We start from the raw sequence: 20,345 nt of genomic DNA, 5'->3' as shown, positions 1-20,345 counted from the left end.
TTGTGTCATTTGGCAGGACACATTTCATGGGTAAGAATGGGTTTGAGTGTCACTTAAAAATCAAGACTATCTGACATAAAAACACATTATTAGTGAATGTCTGATCTCAAGTGTCCTGTTGTGCCTTCAGTCCAATCAGTGTCACATTTCATAAGACTCATAATGACATTTCATTTAATTAGATGTAATAGTTTAATAACTGTCATCTCCTCATTTGGTTTACACAGAGAAAACAAAAAGTTACGGTCTGCGCAGTTCTTTGTGTCTCATTTTAACACTTTAGTCCTATGAACCTTATATGTGTTTATCATTTAAATCAAAGGCGCTGTACCTGATTTTTCTTTCTGTCTTAAAAACTGAATTAGTTCATTTGAAACAGTTTGCAGTGATCCAAAGTTATTCCTCACTTACCTTATGGGTCCGGTCAAGTGGTAACGGAGGGAAACAGGAGCAGATTTTTGACATTCAAATGTCTCTTATTCAGAAACTAGAGGGACTATTGAAATAAGTAAAGTATCAGAATGTAGGAAAGAGTTACACTCCAACAGGGTCAAGTTAAACCTGTGATATTCTTTCAAGTTGTTGACAAAAAATAAAAAAACTCATGTCGGTAACGGAGGGAATAAAATATGCAGCACTTTTTGGGCAATAAATCCAAACAGTGATAACTCTTGGTTCTCACTTACATATCCTTAACAAACTGGTTTGAATATCTGCTTCATATAGTTTTCTACCATATGGTACAAGATTAGATTGAAAAACCTCTTACTTTTTGAGTCATGAGGTTTTTTTTATTAAGAAAGGTCATGGTAACGGAGGGAAAAGTAACGGAGGGAAAATTGTGCAAACAAGTAGAACGTGCAGGATTTTACATCATTTGTCGCTTTTTTCTTCCGAATACTTTAATATTACTTCAAAATGAAAGGAAACTATTTCTATAAAATATGTCAGTCTTTCCAAGCTAATTTTTATCATTTTAAATACTTTGAATACATTTTTATATCAGATGCATGAACTTGAATTTTTGGCCTTGCTGTTTACTTCTGCTTGACTGGACCCTTATGTATTCTGAGCATCCAAGTTATTCACCACAATGAGTTTATAACCACTTTTCTTTACTTTTAGAGCCTAGAGTGAAGCTTTAAGATGTATTTGTGGGCCTTACCATGGATTTTAAAAGTGAAATACTGGAATTGGGAAGAAAAAAAAAAAAAAAGTAAAATGGTTATCCGTAAAGACCAATTTTTTCCCCATGTGTTTATCTTGCCCCAGTTTAGATGAATAAAGTCATCATAAGTCAGCTGTGTACTGTCTGTATCTCATTAGAAAGCATTTTATTGTCTAATAATCAGCAAGTGCTTGTTAGCATGCTGTTAGTGTTGAGGAAAACAGCCTTTTCCTCTCGTGTTCTTTTAAGCCGGGTGTACACAATGTCATTTTTTTGGCTCTTTTTGAGACGATTTTTCACTCGTGCGACTGTTTTTGGGATCAGGTCGAATTTTGGCTTAGTCGTGTGTCATGCTTCCTGTAGAAAACATGGGGTAACGAGAACCAATTAATAACTCATGACAAAGTCCCAGTCAGCATCGTAGGTTGCAAGAATATCAAACCTGTTTGGAATCCATGTTTTCAGCCTCTCGTGAGGTCGCATCGGAGCATCCAATTGGATAGTGTGAGAATATGAATCATGAGCTGTGAACTTTTAAACTCTGTGATTTGGTCATAAAGTTTGAGGTGGGGCTGAGTGAAAGCGATCGAAAATATCGCAGAGTGTATGTCCGGCATTAGTTTCTGCTTAGATAAATAATACACTTTTGAAACAGAAATGACATCCAGACAATTTACTTGCACTTTGAATTACTTTGTGTATGAATTGTGCTATACAAATAAACTTGCCTTGCCTTACTTATTCTAATATTAGAAAGCCATACTTGTACAAGGAGTCTGTGTCGACATTCTCATGCAGAGACTCAATATTTACGCCTATACATATAACAAGCTGTTTTTCAAGTTGTTAATCCAAAAATAAAGGATTTGATGAGTAAACAAAGATATTAATGATCTTGTGTTTTTGCTTTGTGTGTGCAGTGCTCCTCGGGGTGCTGGTGGCCGGAGCGCAGACGGATATGAAGAGGGTGGTGGGAGACAACGCCACGCTGCCCTGTCACCATCAGTTCTGGGTGGGAGACGACCCCACACTGGACATCGAGTGGCTCCTGCTCAAACCCAACAACAAGCACAGAGTGGTGAGTGAGAAAACTGGTGAATACTGTCATACTGGTCTGAGGAAGGGCTTCATTATAGGGCTGAATAAATATGAAAGTCTTTGTTATGAGAAATATTTAAATTATTAAAGTTTATATATGATCAATTGATAAAATAAAATTAATTTTAAATTAAAAACATGTATTACTGCTATTTGGGAAATTGTTTAGTTTCAGATAACAGATGACATTTTATAATATTTAATACAAATAGGAGTAGCTAAAATGATTATTGTTGAAATGCTGCTTTTTGTAGAAATATTGCAAGTTCATGGGTCTAGTCAGTACCATTTTTTTTTGGACCATAAGTTGCTCCAGAGTATAAGTCGCACCAGAAAAAAAAAACATATAAGTCACACTCGTTGGGGGAAATTTATTTTTTTAAATCAGAGACCAGGAACTGACATTTTCATGTTGAAAGTCAAGTTCTAGTAATAACAATAGAACAGAGAACAACAGACTGTTAACGTCACATATGAACAGTTCTTCAGATAAACTATAACATAAACAACAGAACAAGTTTCCCAAACTCTCCATCTCACTCCAAATCACTAAATCTATTCAATTCTTCATCCTCGGTGTCACTTCTGAGCAACTCCACGACCTCCAGAGGTAAACAGAGCGCCGCTTCCTCTTCTGTGTAGCTGTCGTCAGACTCAGCATCAGTTCTAGATAGAATTTTCCCGGCCTTCCTGAATCCCAACAGGATGGTTTTGGTGTCACTGAAGTCCGGGTTTAGTTGATCCATCCAGTGACTTCAGGAAAGTTACGTGTTGCATCTTCCCGGTTGGCACAAGTTTCTCGCTCACTCCAAACTTTCTTTCTGCTGCTCGATTAATGTTTTCGGCTGAATATTTCGCTACTTGCAGTTTGTAATCTGCAAAATATGATTTTCTTTTTGAGGGCATTTGTGTTCAGTCTTCTCAGTTGTTTTTATAAGTTTGTTTAAATAAAAACATTTCAGTGATACAGAAGTAATGGTGCGATCAACTGACATGATACAGACAGGACAGAGGCTCTTTCTGCAGGAGACATGTGCAGTAGAGTGAAGTGACAGTGGTACAGGAGGAACAGGAGCAGCAGATACTGACACACAAGACTAGAGCCTCTCACTGCTTCACTGTGAAAATTTGAATATATAAGTCGCATCGGAGTATAAGTCGCAGGAAACACCCAAACCATGAAAAAAGTGCCACTTATAGTTCGAAAAATACGGTCATAGAAATAATCAAGTTCAACATTTGTGACTTTATCTTTTATATATTTCAAGACAATGTACAATTGTCTGGAAATGTAAGTCTAGCATCATCACATTCCTGAATGTAAAAACCACCAGTGGCATTGTTGTAACAGAAAAGTATGTACATAAACTCAACCCTTCTCTTGTAGATCATCACGTACTTTGCGGGCCGCGTGTACGACCATAACGATGATAACCGTGTGGCGTTTGCGGGCGAGTACCTGAAGGGCGACGCCTCCCTCCTCATCAGTGACCTCTCCCTCAGCGACTCTGGAGAGTACAGCTGCAAAGTGAAGACCGGAGCGCAGTACCACTGGAGCACCATCAGCCTCATAGTACTCGGTAAGAACTCACTGCAAATACTACTACTACTTCTACTACTGTGATTCATATTTTGCAGCTGAAATCATCAACATTCCCTTAGCTCGAACTACAACACGAGAGCTGATTTGTGCTGTTAAACCGGCCCATCTCAAATAACATTACAGTAATAAGCAAGAAAAATCCATGTATCATTTATTCACTGGTTTTTCAAAATAAAACCAAAAATAAGAAAATGAAAATAACAACTATTTTCTTCATTATTTGTCTCCAAAACCAAAATGAAAAAAAAGATTTTCAGTTTTCGATTTTATGTTTAAATGAATAATGGGTAACACTTTATAATAACTACACCTTATTTAGCCTTAATAAAGCATGAACAAAGACTTAATTAATAATGATTCACACTTAGTAACGACTTAATTAGTACCTGAATTAGCACTTAACTTGCACTTAATTCGCCTGTGCTGTAAATAGTTACTCATAAGTATTTCTTACTTAATTACTCATGAACTAACCATTTGCGTGTGCATTTGTAAATGTATACTTAAGTCCAAATTTGAGCATTTATTAATGATTATTAAGCCATGAGAGAATGATTTACTAATAATGCATTATTGTTTCTCTGGAATTTGACCAACCTTAACAAATGTTTCATAAAGCATCATTAGCCTTCACTTTAGAAAAGCTCCCAGAAAGACTTAACAAACAGATAACAGCTGCCTGAATGATCATTGCATTACATTATTAGTAAATCATTCTCTCTTAGCTTATTAATGATTCATAAATGCTCAAATGTGAACTTAAATATGCATTTGTAAACATGCAAATGGTTAGTTCATGAGTAATTAAGAAGTATTGAGTAACTATTTACAGCACAGGTGAATTAAGTGCAAGTTAAGTGCTAATTCAGGTAGTAATTAAGTCGTTACTAAGCCTGAATCATTACTAATTAAGTCTTTGTTCATGCTTTATTAAGGCTAAATAAGGTGTAGTTATTATAAAGTATTACCCAATAATGGGAAAAATGGATAAAAGACGTTTCTAGTTTACGTGACTTAAACTGCGATGCCGGACTTTTGCGCCGCATACAGACTGAACCAGGACTGACCAGACTGGAACCAGACTGGGACTGAGACCGGGACCAGGACCAGGACCAGAACTGAGGCCGGGACCAGGACCAGGACTGAGACTGGGACTGAAACCAGGACCAGACCAGAACTGAGACTGGGACCAGACCAGGACCAGACCGGGACCAGACCAGGACTGAGACTGGGACTGAGACCAGGACTGAGACTGGGACCAGACTAGGACTGAGACCAGGACTGAGACCAGGACTGAGACTGGGACCAGACTAGGACTGAGACCAGGACTGAGGCCGGGACCAGACCAGGACTAAGACCGGGAACAGAGACCAGGACTGAGACCAGGACTGAGACCGTGATAGAGACTGGGACCAGACCGGGACTGAGCCCGGGACTGAGACTGGTTTAGTCTTATTTCAGTCCTGGTTTAGTCCTGGTTCACTCCGTATGCGGTGCAAACGTTCGGCATTGCAGTTTAAGTTACAGAAACTAAAAAAAATTTTTTTTTTAATTTTGCTTTTGGAGACAAATAATGAAGAAAACAGTTGATTTTTCATTTTCTTATTTTTGGTTTTATTTTGAAAAACAAATTAATTAATACAGTTCAACGAGTTAAAATTAAATGGTACTAAACGGTGCTAAGTACAATAATAAACTTCACACAAATTATCAAACTGGCCGATGAAGGAGCACAGATGGAAAATGTCATATTCAGTTAATTTATCCTTTATTTCAACAATGGAATATAAGTAAAAATGTGCCAGAAATATGATGGTTATAATTCAGTGACAGTTCAGTTTGTCGCCATAATCGCCTTTGTCTTTTGAAACGACAATTAAACATTTTAGTGCTAATTGACTTTTTCAGTTTAATTAATTTCTGCAGCCGTTGACTTATTATTGAGCTTGTTTACTGTTGTCATAGCGATTGCCTCCGCTCCCGTTTTCTGAGGCGTATTTTTCTTGACAGATGGCGATAAAACCACCATCATTTGTTCCAGTTTGTCTTTATCAAAATTTAATCGTTTCACGTTCCGGCAGCACCACCGCGGCGTCTACATCTGCTTCCTCAATTTTAATGATTTTTGAGCAGGATATTAAACCGCTACAGTTCGCAGTAGCACGTCCCCGTTCGCCGCTCCCCTCCGCTCGCTGCTGTTAAACGTGCACAGTCTCGCAGAGCATCTATAATGCATGGGGCCTCCATAAGCAGAGCAAACACCTCTTTACAATAGACTTCAGCCGGCGTAAACAATCCCGGGCGGATTTTTAGTACCCAGTTTTCATTATTTATGGTTTCCCGCAGGCTGACCGGACTGCGCCCCGTGGCTGTAGGGTCCCCGGTCTGATCCGCGGTCGTATATAAGAGCGCAAACGGAGCGGCGTGGAGGGGAGGCGGGGTTTTTATAGGAAAGAGTTGGGCAGGTTTGGGACTCGTAAAGAAAAGACGTCCAGAGGAATTAGACAAAGCAAGTGGTCATTTTGTGGGTCTGGAGTTGAGGATGGGAGGGCATCAGGGGTAAAATGTGGTAAGGTTTGTGCAGTACTGAAATGTAAACAAAGTAAATGTAGATAAGTACTGCATTTAAGTATAATTTTTGGTATCTGTACTCTGTTTAAGTAAATATTAAAGTAGATACTTGATACTTTGAGAGCAGGTATCTGTACTTTCTACTTTTGAACAGGACCGAAAAGTAAACATACTCTGTTCCACTTTGTAATGTTTTGTAGGACATGCTCCACTGTGTTTTTAAACTCCATACGCCTTCACTAGAATCGCCTAGAAGATTTTAGTCCTGGATTTGCCCATTTCTACTGAACAAAATGTCAAAAGCAGTTGTTAACCCTTCAAGACCTAAGGATAATTTTAGTACATTTGTCCTTGCCTGGATTTGTTTTTCTTAATTTTGCTCTTAAAACTCCTCCTTTTACCACCTAATGAAGTGTTATACAACCTTTTTTTTTTCAGTACAAGTGTTATTTCACAATCTGCTGCTTTAGTTGTGTCATATGTCTGTAAGAAAAGCTATAGGACCAGAAATACAAATGAAAAACAAAACAAAGTGGAACAGAAAATTCACGCTTTTTCATACAAAACACACAGCAAACATGTATAAACAACTTTCTGGACATAAAAATGCTTAATTTAGGGCCTTAGCTACAAAAGTGCAAAACATCAAGTCTGTAAGTAAACTAAAACTATCCTTATTGCCTCAAAACAAAAAAAAAACTAAAAAAGTACGATCGCTCAATGACTTTCCTGGTGTCAGTTGTGGAAACAGCTCGTGTCAGGTCCAGAGCACAGAGCCACATCACTTCCTACATTTCCATGGTGTTTATTACATTTGTATTTGCACATTTAAAACCTTTCATATAAAAATAGCAATGGATGCACCATTACTCAGACCAAGATGTGTAATTTGCTGTTTATTTGAGAAATAACGGCACTTACAGCGGCTTTTTCAATTGTTACGAACACAGACGCTCAGAGCAGTCGATCATCTTGACTCACTACACTCGTTAACAAAGTTTGGATGGAGTGCATGTGGTTGGCAGAAAAACTACATTCCTATTGGACACTCGTTTTCCAGTATAAATATGTTTGGAAAGCCACAACTCTTTAGCCTGATTCATCAGAAGGTTTAAATTCGTAGAAACCGTTTGACCTCGCAGCGTTAGGATTCATTCGCTTGACAGTAGGCGGGTACTTTTTAAATTTAACCAATCGCTGCTATTTGGTCATGACATACATAAATCGCCACTAACAGGGTTAACTGATATATTAAACTTTTCCCAAATTCTGTCAGAAGAAGGGCAATAATGTCTTTCCCTTTGATAAAATTCACCAAACATTCTTTTTGTTCCAGCTTTAAATCCTCGATCTCGGGAAACACAGAATGTCTGACTCCTCGCTGATTGGCTGGTGCCCGAAATTGCACTTCCGGAGTTTTTGTGAACCATTTAGTGTATTCTGATTCTTGGCCTAGTCGGTGGAGAGAAATGAAATTGAGCGGAGGCACTAGGTGGCGCAAGCCTGACTAACAACTCTCAGCTTTTCAAGGAAAAAAAGCAAGTTTCTATCTTTTATGGTTGGAAAGTTATGCATGGTTATATAAAATATACCCCCAGGTATTGTATAGGAAAACAATCACTTCATGACATCACAAGGTGGAACAGAGCATTTTGAGCTTTTGAGTTGTAGACAGACTAATAATAAAGTAATTCCTCTCTTTCTTTCTGCATTTCGAGCATTCTAATTATTCACCACAATGACTTTTTCACAAATTTCAGAGGCCAGAGTGGAGTTTTGTAGTGACGTTAAAGCGAACAACAACTAGAATGCTAATGCGCGCTTCCTGATTATCTTATTTTGGCCTCGAGAGCTGCTCATCCATTAAATCTGTGTGTGGGTCCGGTCAAGTGGTAACGGAGGGAAACAGGGGCAGATTTTTGACATTCAAATGTCTCTTATTCAGAAACTCGAGGGACTATTGAAATAAGTAAAATATCAGAATGTAGGAAAGAGTTACACTCCAACAGGGTCAAGTTAAACCTGTGATATTCTTTCAAGTTGTTGACAAAAAATTTAAAAACTCATGTCAGTAACGGAGGGAATGAAATATGCACTTTTTGGGCAATAAATCCAAACAGTGATAACTAGTGGTTCTCACTTACATATCCTTAACAAACTGGTTTGAATATTTGCTTCATATAGTTTTCTACCATATGGTACAAGATTAGGTTGAAAAACCTCTTACTTTTTGAGTAATGAGATTTTTTATTAAGAAAGGTCATGGTAACGGAGGGAAAAGTAACAGAGGGAAAATTGTGCAAGCAAGTGGAACACAGGTGTCAAACATAAGGTCCGGGGGCCAGATCCGGCCCTCCAAGACCTTTAATCTGGCCCTCGGCTGATTTTCTACTAAAATATTTTCATTAAATTTTCTATTAAACTATTGGTAATTTTCTGCACTGCTTAGCATAACAGCGTCTCCAGAGCCAAACGCTCTTAAAGGACGATCGTTTTGACTGTAGATCGTGACACCCTCATCAGCAAAATGACAAAAATGAGAAAAGTGGAGCCGAGTGCAGGATTTTCCAAGAAAAAAATTGACTTGTTCCAATTTGCATACAAGTTCATGTTAAAACATTGTGTTGAAATTGCATGCAAAGAGTTCATCAATTAAAAAAAGATTTGTGTAATAGATTTGTGTTTCTCTGCACAAATATTTGAACTTATTGTTGTTTTTGGGGTATATATGCTATGAGTTTTCTGATCCGGCCCCTTTGGGATCAAAGTAGGTTCGATATGGCCCCCAGACCAAAATGAGTTTGACACCCCTGAAGTAGAAGGTGCATGATTTTGCATAATTTGTCGCTTTTTTCTTCCGAATACTTTAATATTACTTCAAAATGAAAGGAAACCATTTCTATAAAATATGTCAGTCCTTCCAAGCAAATTTTTATCATTTTAAATACTTTTTTTTTTTTTAAATCATGTACCTTCATCAACAGTTCAAAGATGGAATAACACAAGATATGATGAAATACATCCATTTATTTACATGATTTGCAGGTCTTTGAAATTTGGGAAATAATTTTTGTTCCATGTTTCATACATGGTCTGTTTAAAACGTATGTAACTTTAGAACCAAAAATGGTACAGAAAAAAGGTCAACAGTTTCATAAACTAGAGTACATATGTATCTGTTGAATACATTTTTATATCAGATGCATGAACTTGAATTTTTGGCCTTGCTGTTTACTTCTGCTTGACCGGGCCCGTGTGTATATTCGTTCAAATACATGGGTAAAAAGTGGGCACGGCACATTTAATGAAGCACGTCGGGAAGAACCAGCAAATTGGAAGCAAAAGCGGGACCACATTAGCAGTCCCCCCGCCCGGGTCTCTCCGCTCGGATGTCAAACGTGCTGGCTTCGTGCTAATCCCCCTCTCCACCTCTCCACCCCCCTCTCCCTGTGGACTGCAGATAACACTTGTAGAATAGGGAGCAGACTATTTCCTGGAATTGAGTGCATGGCGCGCAGGTGGGGAGCAGGTTATCGATTGGGCCCAGCGCAGTCTGCAGTCCTTTACATTAGAGCCGCTTCCTGTTTATGAGACGCCATGGAGACATTTACCCAGAATGCCCAGCACGACATGGTTAGTTAGGGTTATGGGGCGCCTGTGAAGGAAACGATTCAGTGTAATTGCAAAATTTTCCCAGAATTTCGCATATTTGGGGCGCTGAGTCACAGATGAAAGTTTAATCAGTGCCCATTCACTGTTGCCTTTGTACATGATTAAAGCTGATTTTAACGACGTGTCTCAAATCAGCAGAACATTCAGAATTAAGCTTTTATGTTTAAGCTCTTTGAACTATTAGTTGATTTAAAAGGAAAAAAAAAAAAAAAAAAAAGCATAACCTACTCCAAAAAAGTAAAACTAAATGTAACATGCGTTTTTTTATTAGCCTGAAGTGAAACCGTCTGACCTAACAGCATTAGGATTCATTCGCTCGACGGTAGGCAGGTACTTTTTTTATTTAACCAATCGCTGCTGTTTGGTCATGACGTATTTAATGCACCAAATCCCGTAGGAAGAAGGACAATAACGTCTTTCCTCTTGATAAAATTCACCAAACATTCTCTTTGTTACGGCTTTAAATCCTCGATCTCGGGAATCGTTGCCAACACAGAATGTCTGTCTTCGTCTACATCTATCTTGACAAGGGCTGTCGCGGTTTGGGAATTTCGGTGCGGTACAGCGGCTCAACAGCGCGGTATGCAGTGATACCCACCCCACATCCCCTGGAGTTACAATATTTCCAGCGGCACTGAAAACTCTCTGATGCACTTGTTGTGCAGATGCACATGTACCTTGGTTGTCGTGTGGATGTAGCGTGGAAGAAGTAACATTTGGCTTTGGAACAAGTGCATCTTTCCAGCCCTCACTGTTTCAGCTCGGGTCAAGTCCTGCACCAGGTCGGGTCAAAGGTCAACTCCAGGTCGAGTACCCGCGGACTTAAGAGAGAGAGCCCCTAGCACGAGCACGCCGTCCAGGGTGTCCGCAAAGCGCGATCGGGCGACGGACGCGCTTAACTCTGTGTGGTGTGGAGCTGTTGCGGTCCTTTCGCCTGCGGTCACCAGATGGTCTACGCAGGCGGACCTTAGTCCTGAGTTAGTCCTGGGTTAGTCCTGGGTTAGTCCTGGGTTAGTCCTCAGTTAGTCCTCAGTTAGTCCTCAGTTAGTCCTCAATTAGTCCTCAATTAGTCCTCAATTAGTCCTCAATTAGTCCTGGGTTGGTCCTGAGTTAGTTCTGAGTTAGTCCTGGGTTGGTCCTGAGTTAGTCCTGAGTTAGTCCTGGGTTAGTCCTGGGTTAGTCCTGGGTTTGTCCTAGGTTAGTCCTGGTTTATCAAGAGTATGAGCAGTAACGGGTGGAATGCTTACGGGTCCGGGGGGCAACGGGTCTCTAAAAATGAACCCGTGCAGGACTCTGGGTCGGGTCACGTTGGTCCATGCGGAGATCACGTTGGGCCTCTTAGTACTGCGGTGATTCAGTTTTGCGGTTATTGCGATAGCCCTAATCTCAACCACTTTGGTTACTGTTGTGTTGTTCCACAAAAGGGACCCAGACAGGCACTTGAGTTTGACGTCATGGCTTCACAGCTCTTCGCTGATTGGCCGGTCCGCCGTCTACAACTCCCGGGGTTCTTGAAAACCGTCTAGTGTATTCTGATTCCTGACCTAGTCACTGGAGAGAAATGAAATTGAGTGGAGGTTGCACCAGCCTGGCTAGTTTTTATGGCAATAAAGTAAAAATCCCATGAAGATGTTTTTGTTTTTCTCATAATGTTTGAGAGTATATTGCATCCCAAAACACTTGACCTGTCAGAAAAGTTCCACATTGGACTTTACCTCACCATTTCATACTCATATTAACATACTAAGGAACAGTGATCGTTCAGACTGGTGTCCACTGTAGATTTTTCTCAAACAGAAAACACTCTTTTCCACCTTGTGATGTCATCCAGTAATGCTGGATGTGCATTACTCCAAAACACAGTTTAAAGTTTAAAAACACAGTGTTCCACTGTGTTTTAAAATTCAAACAACTTCACTAGAATCATTTGAATAACTGCTGTTGACTTGAAAATCTATCAGAATGTAACTGTAAGTCACGTTTTCAGTGCCTGATCTTTGCTCTGTGTGAGTCTGGTGCAGAGTCCTGGTTCTTCTGTCAGGTTCCTCTGAGCTCTGTGGCCCTCAGACCTCACACACACATGACTGAACACACTCCTCTGCACACACACACTCTGCACACACACACTCTGCACACACACACTCTGAACACACACTCCTCTGCACACACACACTCTGCACACACACACTCTGCACACACACACTCTGCACACACACACTCTGAACACACACACTCTGAACACACACACTCTGCACACACACACTCTGAACACACACACACTCTGAACACACACACTCTGAACACACTGCTCTGCTCACCCACCACCGGCCCACGCCCCGGGCCAAACACAGGCAGCCCGGGGAGAGGGGGAGAGAGGGAGGAGGAGGAGAGAGAGAGAGAGGAGGAGAGGATAAGAGGAGGAGAGTGAGAAAGAGAGGAGGAGAGGAGAAAGGGGGAGAAACAAGGAGAGAGAAGAGAGGATGAAAGGAAGAGGCAGAGAAAGAAAGAGAGGAGAGAGCGCGAAAGAGAGGACAGAGAGAGAAAGAGAGGGGTGAGAGAGGAGAGAGAGGAGAGAGCGAAAGAGGGGGTGAGAGGAGAGAGAGAAAGAGAGGGTGGGAGAGGAGAGAGAGAGAGAAAGAGAGGGTGGGAGAAAGGGAAAGAGGGGGTGAGAGGAAAGAGAGAGAAAGAGAGGGGGAGAAAGAGAGGGGAAAAGAGAGAAGAGAGAGAAAGAGAGGGAGAAAGAAAGAGAGAGGAGTGAGACATAAAGAGAAGGGGTGATAGAGTAGAGAGAGAGAAAGAGAGGGAGTGAGAGAGGAGAGAGAGAGAAAAAGAGGGAGTGAGAGAGGAGAGAGAGAGAGAAAGAGAGGGGAAAAAGAGAGGAGAGAGAGAAAGAGGGTGAGAGAGAGAGAGAGAAAGAGAGGGGGAGAGAGAGAGAGTGAAGAGAGGGAGAGAGAGAGTGAAAGAGTGAAGTGAGAGCGAAAAAGAGAGGACAGAGAGAGAAAAAGAGGGAGAGAGAGAAAGAGGGAGAAAGAGAGGGGGAGAGAGAGAAAGAGTGGTGGTGAGAGAGTGAGGAAGAGGAGGAGAGAGAAAACAAGAAAAGGACTGCAGAGAGAGAGAGTAGAGAGCGGGAGAAAGGAAGAGGAAGGGGAGAGAAGGACAGAGGAAGAGAGTGGGAGAAGGAGAGAAGGGATGAGATGAGGTGGGGAAGAGAAGGAGAAGAGAGAGAGAAAGGGGGACACAGAGAGAGCGAGAGTGGGAGAAAGAAAGAGGGAGAGAAGAGGGGAGGCGAGAGGAAAGGGATAAAGAGACAGAGAGAGAGAGAGGAGAGAGAGAGGAGGGTACATCTTGTATTCTGTCAGTCCAAAGAGTTCAGAAGGGTCGAGGCGAGATGAAGAGGCGTGGGCGGGAGACGTCGGTGAGAATGACAGTTTATTGAGAGGAGACGGACTGCAGAGACCGGATCAGAACAACTTCAGACTGACAACAAAGTCCTGACCCAGCAACAAAGTCCTGCTGCCCAGCGCCTCTTATGTGAAGAACATCGGATCAAGCAAATAATCGTTACAAGAGGAAATTACAACTGCACTCTTACTTGTTTTTAAAGCTGCATCTAATGATTAGTTTAGCCGTGATCAGTCAAATGATGGTTACTCCTGTGCGCTGAGAGCTTTAAATACATTTTCAAAAGGTCCTATATTACACAAAGTGGACTCTTTTGAGCTTTAAGTCATGTTAGAATGTTGTTACCTCATCAAAAACAGACCTGGAGTTGTGTTTTGTTTGATTCATGCATATTAACCCATCAAGACTTAAGGGTAATTTTAGTACATTTGTCCTCGTCTGGATTTTTTTTTCTTAATTTTGCCCTTAAAATCCTCCCTTTTACCGTCTAATAAAGTGTTATACATCCTTTTTTTTTTTTTTTCAGTACAACCTGTTATCACAATCTGCTGCTGTAGTTATGTCATATGGTTGTAATAAAAGCTATAGGCCCATAAATAAAAAAAAAAATAATTAATCAATTAATTAAAATAATAATAATAATAATAATAATAATAAACAAACAAATAAATAAATAAATAAAATAAAAATGTATAAAATAAAATTCAATTTAAACTCTCACAGCAAACATGTATAAACAACTTTTTGGATATAAAAAAAAGCCTAATTTAGAGCCTTAGCTACAAAAGTACAAAATCACATGTCTGTTAGTAAACTAAAAAGATCCTTATTGCCTCAAAAAAAAAAAAAAAAAAAAAAACACACACAAAAAAAAACGTACAATGGCCCCATGACTTTCCTGGTGCCAGTCAAGTCATGGAACCAGCTCGTGTCAGGTCCAGGTCACAGAGCCACATCACTTCCTGCATTTCCATGATGTTTATTACGTTTGTATTTGTAAATTTTGACTGAAATAAACCTTTCAAATAAAAATAACAAGGGATGCTCAGACTGAGATTTGTAATTTGCCATTAGTTTGAGAAATAACTGCACTTAAAGCAGCGTTTTCAATTGTTACGAACACAGACGCTCAGAGCAGTTGACCATCTTGACTCACTACACTCTTTGGCAAATTTGGCAAAGTTTGGGCCATTCAAAATGGATAGAGAACATGTGTTTGGCGGAAAACAAAGTTCCTATCGGGTACCTGTTTTCTCTACATCATCACGCAGTGTGCTCGGAAAGCTGCAACTGTCAGCTTTACAAGAAAAAATGTCAGTTTCTATCTTGCACAGTTACATAAAACATATTCCCAGGTATCATAAACGATAACATTGGTCTGGAATGGTTTAATTTGAAAATGACCACTACATGACATCACAAGGTGGAATAAAGTGTCTTCTGTTTGTGAGAAGGACTCAGCCACAAATATGCAGTTTGTGTGTTAAACGTGTGAATGAAACAAAAAACGACTCCAGGTCTGTTTGTGATGAGGAAACAACATTATAACATAGATCATAAACGTAATATGGGGCCTTTAAACAAATAAACTACCCAAGTGTATTATTGATTGATTATTGAAAATGACTGATTATTTGTGTTTGTTTGTATGTTTGTGTTTGTACAGTGAAGCCATCAAAGCCTCGCTGTTGGATGGAGGGGAAGCTCCTGGAGGGGGGAGACGTGAAGATGAGCTGTAAGTCCTCAGACGGCTCAGACCCCATTCACTACAAATGGGAGCGGGTCCTGGACAAGGGCAAGTACGTGGGAAAGCTCCCTCCCATGGCTCTCATAGGTAAGACCGTCTCAGGATAGTGTTTTCTGTTTGATTATTTTATAATGAGGAGAACAGTATTTTTATATAGCCTTAAATCCTCTGGGGTAGATGTTTTTGTTTTCAAAGCATCATTTTAAATTCATTATCAAATGTGGGGGTTAACAAATGTGTGTACCGTATTTTTTGGACTATGAAGCACTTAAAATCCTTTAATTTGATCAAAAAAATCAATAGTGCACCTTATGTGGTAATTCTGGTTATGCTTACTGACCTCGAAACGATTTTATGTGGTACACGGAAAATCAGATCAAAAATCTGTCAAAATATTTTAGTACGACTTTGGTAAACTACGAAGTGGCGCCGCTTCATGGATTGTCGGAGCATTACAGCTACTGTAGTCAAGAGCCTCGCGGAGTATGTTGTGTCCTTTAGTCCGACAGAAGCTGAACCGCATCAACGCACAAGGAGCGAGCCGATTTTTTCCAGCACTTATAGTTTATGCAAATGAGCCATGTGGTTTTAAGTTTTGTTTCTGTAAAAAGGTAAACAAATGTGCGCAAAACTGCATTAAACACATTATTACTCAATGTATATCTGAGTCTTCCTCATAGAAAAAATAAAAAATAAATTATCCACCCACATTCACATTCATAAAACACATTCACCAAGACAAGGAGGGAACGCCAGGCGAATTACACCACGATCTGCCAATGCCGATTGAAACTGAACTAATAAAACCTTTGGAAAACCATCTAACTAGACCAAAATCTATTACTATCTATTTTAAAAGCAAAAAAGTGTCCTACAATTACAAATCTACAATTATATTAGCTTCTGTAAAATATCACAATAAATATCGTACCGTGAGATTTGGATATCATTACATTCCTTGTTATGTCTTATTATTATTACACGAAGGAGCTCATTGGTCAACTAACATTTGGAGCTAAATTTTCCTCATTTTCCTCACTGCAGATTTTAGTTACACAGTTTCTTTTAGTTTGGCTCACTGATTCTGATAAAATTCACAGTTTTTCATTCCCTCATAATATTTTTTCCATTCTTTTTTTCTCGTAAGCGGTCATATTTGTTTTGATACGGATGGTTCATACGTGTCCCTGATTGGTTAATCCACCTGTCAATCACACCCATCTGAACTCTGGGTGATTCAATAGTGACCAAACTCACTTGTTGGCGAAGTGTGTATTCTGTATCCATACGTCCTGAATTTCTGACTTCCGGTCATCACGCAATTTATACCGGGAAGGATCCTCAGAAAAAGTGAGCATCAAACCGCCATGTTTGTTTTCCCAGTGGGATGCGTCTATTGTTAAAGCTGATTTTTTTCAAGTCTTTTGAACCATATCTCTTTTTTTTCTGGTTCTCATATTTTAGTTGTGGGATTTGGACATTGTAATTGTGTGGTTGTTGGATGTTCTAACAGCGGAAAACAGCTCCAGAAATGGGCTTCGGAAATTTGCAAACTCCATAACTGCAAAAGGTAATCAGATGTGTGTGACTGCAAACCTTCGTTCAAACTGTTTCCCTTCTGAACGGAATTGAAAAATAGTGAAAAGGCGAAGGCGGTGGCCAGGATTGATACACAGGAAGGACCAAAAAGGAAACTGTTGGCTGCCTAAGAAATCATCCTGATCCCTCGCTCAACCTTGGTTACGAATTTAAAAAGTTAACCCCAAAGCAAAAGGCACCAGCTGTTCACCAAGAAACACCTTCCACTGCATAGAGACCAAGATGTGATGTTGCTGTAAAACCACAAGAACAAGAACGTGCAGCTCAGCCTGTTTGTCTTCTGTACGTCTCGCTTAACAAACGGGATTTTGCTTTGATGACGCTCCATGTACAAAATGTTCGCTGCAAACTTGGGATGATTTAGGCAGCCAAAGGTTTCCTTTTTCATCCTTCCCGTGGATCAATCCCGCCCATCGCCTTCGCCTTTCACTATTTTTTAATTCCGTCGAGAAGGGAAACAGTTTGAACAGAGGTTTGCAGTCACACACATTTATGGAGTTTGCAAACTTCCAAAGCCCATTTCTCGAGCCGTTTTCCGCTGTTAGGACTTCCAACAATCACACAATTACAATGTCCGAGTCCCAGAACTAAAATATGACAATATCAGAACCAGAAACAAAAGCGATATGGTTCAAAAGACTTGAAAACATCGGCTTTGACAATAGGTGAGTTTCATTGTTGACAAAAACGCGCGTTGCATGCTGGGAATTATTTTGGTCGGTGGCAATAAACACTAATTCAACATGATAGACGGAGCGAGAAAGCACGTAAAGGGTATTGATCCCGGTTATTTATCCACTCTAACGGCAGAGGATCGAAGATGATTTGACCAGAAATTGGTCATAAGCATCGACGGAGCCAAATCACCCTTTTCAACCCCGACAAAAGGTGGACCAAACCAAATTTCTGGTCAGAATCGCCAACTACCTGGACAAATATTCACTTTGGCGATATCCACAATGACTTGGTGGAAACTCCTGGGCCATTCACAGCAGAAAAGATGAAAACCTCCAAGAGTCTCGATGTGTTGTTGAACTTGTTGGAGTCCACAGTTTGTTAGGATCTTCTACGTTTGTTCTGCGAATGTTTGAAAGCCGTTTAATTCGCTGTTAGCGGTTCTTTTCACTCAGAATACGAAAAAGACATTTTCCTTCTTCCGTGCTTCTATTTGTGCATCCGATAATGCAGCAAGAATTTACCATTATCGGGGAGAAATACGCGAGGTGTTTGACCACTACCGTGTTTCTTGCCTCCGACCAAAATATTTCCCAGCATGCAATGCGGGCTTTTAATAACAATGACGTCAGCTGAAACTTGCCTATAGAGCGATGACCAGAAGTCCAAAAATTTGGGATGCATGACTGATTTACCTCGAATATATATAAATATGTTTAATGCAACGCTATGGAACATTCCCACTCAAAGCAGAAGCAAAATGTCTCCCTGCAGACAAGAAGAAAAGCAATCGAATTTGATGCAGGAGAAAAATGCTAAACTGTGAGAAGCTAAGAGAACACCTACTGTATATTTCACATTATTCTACTCTGATCTAATGAATCCTGCTCTAACGTCCTCACCGCGAGACCGATGCTCCTCTGCGCGTCGCCGCGGGGACCGGTCGTGTTCGGATCAGGTGGAGAAGGCGAGTTCAAGTACAGTCGAGAAAAATGAAAACTGCCACTTGTCACGTTCAGGCTTTTCAGGACTTTTATGGCTTTTTGTGCTGACTGCGCCGTCTCTTCCCACACAAGAAAGTCCCCTGTCTGTTCAGATTCATCACCCGCTTTCTCCATCTGCCCCACGCGCTTTAAATCCAACTTACAAAAGTGCTTTCATGGACAAAACCAAGACACTCTGTTGGTTAAAATGACTTGAATTGCTATTTTATCGACTGTGACAGGACTGGATTTAATGTCTGTTCATCCAATGTTTATTTTTTCCCAAGTAATGTAATGTTTAAAGGGCACATATTACGCTATTTTCTGATGTTGTTTCTCATCAAAATCATACCTGGAGTTGTGTTTTGTTTCATTCACACATGTTTAACACACATACAGGAATGTCTCCACTGCGTTTTTAAACTCCATACACCTTCATTAGAATCATTTGGATAATTTCAGCCTTGGAATTGCCCATTTTTACTAAACTGACACTACGTTTATATGATGACGGTCTGAAGAAAAGACGCAAAAATGGCATCGCGTCTTCACTTTTTATTCCGTGTTTAGATGAGCATTTTCGGGAGGAAAACTGTGTGCATACGGTGGCGCAAAAGTGTGTGGAATTGATTGGGTATGCATGCCAGGTTTCTGTGAGGTAAACGCATACAAGACGTGAGCAGATCTGACCAGAGTTTTGCGTCTTGGGCAGTGTAGACGGAAACACTACGGCGGAGTGTATTCAGCTTTTCCACTCTGGAGGGTGATTTCAGATTTTTGCATTTTTAAGCCCCAAAAACGCCATCACTGCCTAAACGAAAGACACTTCGTAAGTAAATATTTTGTCGTAAGCATTCTTGTGTAAACAGGCCCTAAAGTTAAAAGTAGCTGTTAACTTGAAAACTGCTTCTTCATCACAAGGTGGAGCAGAGTGTTTTGAGCTTTAGAGATGGAGACAGACTAATAATAAATGATTATTCAATCATGAGGTTCTATGTATTTGGGTTTCCAACATCAACGCTGAAATCCAGTTGGTTTAAACCTAAAATACCTCTCTGATCAGAATGGTCACTACCAAAGGTGGAAAAAGTACTGAAAAACTGTCATTACGTAAAAGTATCTTTACTTTGTTTACTTCCTCCTCAAGTAAAAGTATCCATCTAAAAATCTTTTTTTTTTTTTTTTTTTAATTTATTTAAGAAAATAGGGACAAAACACATTAATGAACATATACATGATATGTAAATATGTTATCAGATTATAGCCCAAGGCTAATTTCCATCTGCTGTCCCTAGGCAGGTTGATGTAATCATAAAACAAAATCACAGTAAAAACAATACACCCCGACAGACAATACAATAATACAAATAGACAGACACAAAGAGCTGGTCAGTCACAAGATCACAGACACAGGTCAAGTAAAGGATGTTGGATTGCACGCTGCCTTGTTTAGTTAAGATGCCAGTGTAGAGATATGAAGCTAAAATTACTATAAAGTGCTTTTCTACAATGTATTGCACGTGCCCTCGAAGGTAAAATTCTTTAGTATATTACATATTGCCCGTAATTTAAATATTAAAATACTTAATTAATAGCATATTGCACTTTGCCCATTGCACATTGTAAACTATCGTAAATGATCACACACCTGTGTCGACCTGAGCCATGTCTTTAAATGGCCTTTAAAAGTCGTAAAGCTGGGGGAGTCTCTAACTGTGGGTGGTAAACTGTTCCACAGAACACTGCCCTTATATGAAAACACATTTTGACTGAAAGAGGTTTTTCTATCAGGCACCTCACAGTCACCTCGTGTTGTGGCCCTGGAGG

General features: G+C 40.1%; 1 protein-coding gene across 1 annotated transcript in view; it reads left to right on the top strand.

Moving 5' to 3' along the window:
* Positions 1 to 20,345, top strand: part of LOC110159481 (CXADR-like membrane protein) — a 42,896-nt gene that overhangs the window by 9,138 nt on the left and 13,413 nt on the right. Inside the window, exons 2-4 of the mRNA XM_020924036.2 lie at positions 2,089 to 2,246; positions 3,654 to 3,846; positions 15,181 to 15,348. Coding sequence (XP_020779695.2) covers positions 2,089 to 2,246; positions 3,654 to 3,846; positions 15,181 to 15,348 — 519 coding nt within the window. The remainder of the gene's footprint in view (positions 1 to 2,088; positions 2,247 to 3,653; positions 3,847 to 15,180; positions 15,349 to 20,345) is intronic.

Source organism: Boleophthalmus pectinirostris, unplaced genomic scaffold, assembly GCF_026225935.1.
Source record: "Boleophthalmus pectinirostris isolate CB_2022bp ecotype Guang Dong unplaced genomic scaffold, ASM2622593v1 HiC_scaffold_12, whole genome shotgun sequence".
Lineage (NCBI taxonomy): Eukaryota > Metazoa > Chordata > Actinopteri > Gobiiformes > Gobiidae > Boleophthalmus > Boleophthalmus pectinirostris.
This window is presented reverse-complemented; position numbering and strand designations above follow the sequence as displayed.